The sequence below is a fragment of the Hippocampus comes genome, unplaced genomic scaffold, assembly GCF_001891065.2.
Source record: "Hippocampus comes isolate QL1 unplaced genomic scaffold, H_comes_QL1_v1.1 scaffold301, whole genome shotgun sequence".
Classification (NCBI taxonomy): Eukaryota; Metazoa; Chordata; class Actinopteri; order Syngnathiformes; family Syngnathidae; genus Hippocampus; species Hippocampus comes.
This window is the reverse complement of record NW_017805928.1, coordinates 93035-93997: the sequence shown is the minus strand read 5'-3', so window position 1 is coordinate 93997 and position 963 is coordinate 93035. Positions and strand designations below refer to the sequence as shown.

The 963-nt window shown below is 68.8% G+C and overlaps 2 protein-coding genes across 2 annotated transcripts in view; both read left to right on the top strand.

Annotated features, from left to right (window-relative positions):
- Window positions 1–963, top strand: part of capn2b (calpain 2, (m/II) large subunit b) — a gene marked incomplete at its 5' end in the record, with an annotated part of 20202 nt that overhangs the window by 11101 nt on the left and 8138 nt on the right.
- aars2 (alanyl-tRNA synthetase 2, mitochondrial (putative)) overlaps window positions 1–963 on the top strand; it is a 6168-nt gene that overhangs the window by 3037 nt on the left and 2168 nt on the right. Inside the window, exons 12-15 of the mRNA XM_019889659.1 lie at window positions 3–185; window positions 263–432; window positions 499–612; window positions 676–816. Of these exons, the coding sequence (XP_019745218.1) occupies window positions 3–185; window positions 263–432; window positions 499–612; window positions 676–816 (608 nt within the window). The remainder of the gene's footprint in view (window positions 1–2; window positions 186–262; window positions 433–498; window positions 613–675; window positions 817–963) is intronic.

Below are 963 nucleotides of genomic sequence, written 5' to 3'. Positions count from 1 at the left end.
CGTCGAGGGGGCGACGGAAGTAAAAGCGCCGTGTCGCCGACGGTGTCAGGTGACGTCGGAGCGGGCCGGCGCCGACGCTCGGCTGACGCTGACCGCGGGCGCCCTGGCCCAGCTGCGGCGAGAGGGCGTGGCTCACACGGACGACGGCGCCAAGTACGACTACGCGCTCCGGCGGCGGCGCTACGGTGCGTACGAGAAAGACGACCGAGTCGCTGGAAGCCCACCCGGCGGCAACGCGCCGTGCGTTTTCCCCCCCCCGCAGCGTTCCCGGAGTGCCGAGCGCGCGTGCTAGCTCTGTTTGACGGCGCGGCGCTGGTGCCCCGGGTGGAACCGGGTCAGCGCTGCGCCGTCATCTTGGACCGGACCTCCTTCTACGCCGAGCAGGGCGGGCAGGATGCCGACCGCGGGTACTTTGTGCGGGACGACCTGCAGGTGAGTGCGCCGTCGCCGTCACCGCCGCCGCCGCCGCTCCTGGCTCAGCGCTTCCTCTCGGGTTAGGAGGTGCCGTTCTCTGTGGAGCACGTGTCGACGGCGGGGGGCTACGTGATCCACCAGGTGACCGCCGCCGACGCCCTGCGGACCGGAGACCGCCTGCGCCTCCATCTGGACCAGGTGAGCGCGCGCGCCCATTCCAAAAGGAGAACTAAAGGGTTGAGCGCGTCGCCGTCCTCGCAGGCCCACCGGGTGGCGTGCATGAGCAACCACACGGCCACGCACCTGCTCAACTTTGCCCTGCGCGAGCTCCTGGGCCCGTCCGTCCGCCAGAGGGGATCGCACGTGTCCGCCCGGCGCCTGCGCTTCGACTTCACCGTCAAGGTAAGGGGTTAGTGCTAACGACGCGTTGGCGCTAATGACGCGTTGGCGCTAACGCGTTGTTAGCGCTAACGACGCGTTAGCGCTAATGACGCGTTGGCGCTAACGCGTTGTTAGCGCTAACGACGCGTTAGCGAAAACGCGTTGTTG